The sequence below is a fragment of the Pterocles gutturalis genome, unplaced genomic scaffold, assembly GCF_000699245.1.
Source record: "Pterocles gutturalis isolate BGI_N339 unplaced genomic scaffold, ASM69924v1 scaffold33668, whole genome shotgun sequence".
Classification (NCBI taxonomy): Eukaryota; Metazoa; Chordata; class Aves; order Pterocliformes; family Pteroclidae; genus Pterocles; species Pterocles gutturalis.
In genome coordinates, this window is record NW_010124113.1 from 1 (window position 1) to 3,690 (window position 3,690).

Below are 3,690 nucleotides of genomic sequence, written 5' to 3' on the forward strand. Positions count from 1 at the left end.
AGGGATAGCTGGTCCAGGGGCTTGGGACAGGCAGGGAACAGGGGCAGGACGAACAGCTGCCGCTGGGACCAGTTAATTCTCTTGGGAAATCCATGGGCATAACCTGTTTAAATGCTTTCTAAGGTAAACAGAAGGGGGCACGACTGCATGGGGCTGCCAGGGAAGCAAGCTGGCTTGCCTGGCACAGTGAAGAGGGGGCTGCTGAGGGATGCCTGCGGATGCTGAATTTTGGGAATGCTGGGTGGAGGGCATCCTGCTGTCAGCGCTCCTCTCCCTTCCTAACTCCTTGCACTGTTTCTCCACAGAGACCTCCAACCCCCAGCAACAGCTACGCCTTGGGGTGCTGCGGGAGTTTGGCGTTCCTCGGGGGGCCACCCTGGCAGCACGCCTAGCCACCCAAGAGCGAGGTGTTGGACCTTGGTAAGGAGGGGATGTCTGAAGCTGGGAAATGTTTGCGCAGGGTTCCAGGAATGACCCATTTAATTGCTCATCGTCTCTGGGTGCTGGTAGTGATGTCTTTGGGGAGTGAAGCGTAAGGCTGGAGGATTTTCTCTCCCTTCCTGAAGCTCTAGATGTTTCAAAACCCAGTTTTTCTCCCCATTCCCCATCTCCGAACTTTGCTGGTGTTGCTTGCTCAATGCATTACAACACCCTGCTGCTCTGGGGTCAGCGTGGTCTTTCTCCTCGTGCCCATCCGAAATGTCGTAAGTAGGTCTCTGCAGAGGAGGAGGTGATGTGCAGCTCTGAGAAATGAAACTTCTGTCTCCTGATCACTTCAGATCAGACTGTGCTCCTGTAAGAGCCCTGGAGCTAGACCTGGATTGTTGGAGTGGAAATGTTTCCTGCAAGCTTGCCCTTGTGAGTTGTCAGCTCCCTGGGTTATGAGATGGGCTGGATCCAAGGGAGGTGGTTGTTAGAACTAGGTGTGTGAGCTTAGAGATAAAGCTCCGCTAAGCGTGCGAGCCAAGAAACGCTGTGCAGCTTAACTTGTCCCCGTGTTCCACACCCTGTGTCATGGCAGCGATGTGAAACCGGAACCGCAGCACGTATCCAGACCAGCCCCAGGTTGGCTGGTGTCAGCGAGTGGCCCGTGCCTCCCTTCTCATGGGGCTTGTGTGCCTGGGAAGGTGGGTCCGTGAGATTTGAGCTATTTGAAAACCACAAGGGAACTTCACCCAGTTCGCACAGCAGATCTAGCTACCTGCCGGAGCATGGCGGAGTGTGTTCTGGCAGATGCAGGCCATCCCCTTGGCAGTGAAGTTGGCTTTGTTGTTAACTGTGTTGGTGCCTGAACTGCTGCTGAAGAAGACAGGGCTGCTGCGTGCGAAAACAAAGCTCTGAGCTGCAGAGAAACATGTCTCATCTCCCTGGAGAAGATGCTTTAACCCACAGCAGGGCTCTCGGCGGAGGCGCTGGCTTGGAGGAGAGCAGTGGAGAGCTCTGCCCAGGGCAGCACGGCCATGGACGGCCCGTGGGAGGGACGGGGAGCACTCCGGGGTGCAGGCTGGGCGATGTACGCTGGTGGAGCTTCTGGAGCCCTGCCTTTAATATTCTCTTTCTTTTTCCAGCATGTTACATACTTAGAAACTATCCCCTACTTGAGGAGGCTTAAAACCAGTGTCCTCACACCTTGGCCATGAATGGGTACTTGAACGAATCCAACTTCATGATGGTGGAGGAGGGCTTCACCGCCAGAGACCTCCTGGAGAACCTTCTCGCGGAGCTGTGCCAGGCAGTAAGGGCACCCAGCACCCACCCACAGACCCATGGTAGGGAGGCGACTGCTGCTCACCCCGGCTTTCTCCTAGAGCGACCAGCAAGCCTTCTTCGTGGCAGACCTTGGGGACATTGTAAAGAAACACCTGCGCTTCCTGAAGGCCTTGCCCCGTGTGAAACCCTACTTCCCGGTGAAGTGCAACGGCAGCGAAGGAGTGATCCGGCTGCTGGCTGAGCTGGGGGCCGGCTTTGCCTGTACCAGCAAGGTAGGGCTGTGGGAGAACAGCTCCCTGTGAGCATCCTTTGGGTGTTTGTGGGAGAGTGGCAGAGCTCACCCTCCTTTCCTAAGTGTCCACTCCCTAGATGACATTTACAGGGGCAGGAGTCTCCCTCTGCTGTCAGAACCCTCCCAACACAGCCCAGAAATCCCTGGCATCTCTGTCTGCTGTCTCAGACCAGACATTCCCTTTGCCCGACATTCCTGTCTCTGGGACTGGTGTCCTGGCTGGTGGCAAGACCTGTCCCTGGGGTGGCATTGCCACAGCCGTCCAACTCTTGGTGGCTTTAAGGCTGAGCCTAAAGCTTCCTGCTCCCTCCTGCTTGTCATTTGCAGTAGCCAGATTTCCAGGAAGGAACCAAAGCTAAGCCACTTACTTGTGTGTAATTAAACAGGGCGGGTTACCAGGAGAAAGTGCAGAGTCGTGACAGCTCAGACCAGCACTGCAGCCGTCACCCTCACTGCCACTCGCAGGGGACACGTGCACCAAACCCACGCCTGCTAAACCCACTTATTTTCTTTCCTCCTGATCTCATGCCGCTTGTAAACATCTTACCACAACCTGCCCCTGCCAGGACAAAGTTCCCTGTGTTCCCTTTGAGCTCTTGCAGATTTTCCTTGGAAAAGCCCAGGCTGCAACGCTGGCGGTTTGCCCTTTGCAGTGCCGCAAGCTGGCTGAGGCCCAGGGCTGATGGTGGCCCAGCACAGGCAGCGCTGGTCCTGGGGACCTGCCCACACGCGTGCCGTTTCCCTGCAGGCAGAGATTGCACGGGTTCAAAGCATCGGAGTCCCGGCTGACAAGATCTTCTACAGCAGCCCCTGCAAGCAGGTTGCCCACATCAGATACGCAGCCGACCACGGCGTGCAGCTGATGACCTTCGACAATGAGGTGGAGCTGAGCAAGGTGGCCAGGAGCCACCCTCGTGCCAGGTGGGTGTGTGGTGGCATCGCTGGCACGAGGGGCTGGAGCTGGGGAGATGGCTGTGGGGTGGCAGAGGGCCTGAAGACCCCTCAACACAGCGTGGCTTTGCTCTGCAGGATGTTGTTGGGAATTGCTGCTGACTCCAGCCCTTCTGCCCATCCCAGCATGACATTTGGGACTGTGCTCAAGTCCTGCCGGCACCTGCTCGAGACAGCGAAGGAGCAGGCTGTGGAGGTTGTTGGCATCAGGTACAGCGCATGGTTCTTTCTCCGTGGGGGAGTTTAGCCCACGTTGGAGGGGACTGTGGGGAGCTCTGACCTGCTGGGACAACACAGGGGTCCGTGGAGCCACCAGCTGCTCTGGCTGGGAGTGAGGTGAAGGCAGGGACCTGGGGAGACTGACCCTTGTTGGGACCAATTTGGGGCAGGTTTGGTGCTCAGAAAGGGTCTGGGAGCTCTGTGGGGCCGGGCAGGCAGTCTGGCTTGGGATGGCGTGGGGGAAGAGGAGAGCTGCCCCCAGTGACAATCCCAGCGCCGTGTCCCCTCTGGGAATGGGTGAACCCTGCTGAAACAGGGACTGTGCCCTCAGCTTCCACCTCGGGAGCGGCGGGCTGGAGCCCCAGGCCCTCGCTCAGGCTGTGGCTGCGGCGCAGCTGGCCTTTGAGATCGGCACCGAGCTGGGCCACCGGATGCACCTCCTGGACATCGGAGGGGGATTCCCCGGCACCAAGGACGCCAGAGCCCGGTTCCAAGAGGTACGTGGCTCCCAACGCCTG

The 3,690-nt window shown here is 58.1% G+C and overlaps 1 protein-coding gene across 1 annotated transcript in view; it reads left to right on the forward strand.

Moving 5' to 3' along the window:
* Positions 1-1,636: 1,636 nt before the first annotated feature.
* Positions 1,637-3,690, forward strand: part of LOC104465211 (ornithine decarboxylase 2-like) — a gene marked incomplete at its 3' end in the record, with an annotated part of 3,358 nt that continues 1,304 nt past the window's right edge. The window contains 5 exon segments of the mRNA XM_010078167.1: positions 1,637-1,735; positions 1,809-1,982; positions 2,751-2,923; positions 3,032-3,163; positions 3,504-3,669. Coding sequence (XP_010076469.1) covers positions 1,637-1,735; positions 1,809-1,982; positions 2,751-2,923; positions 3,032-3,163; positions 3,504-3,669 — 744 coding nt within the window.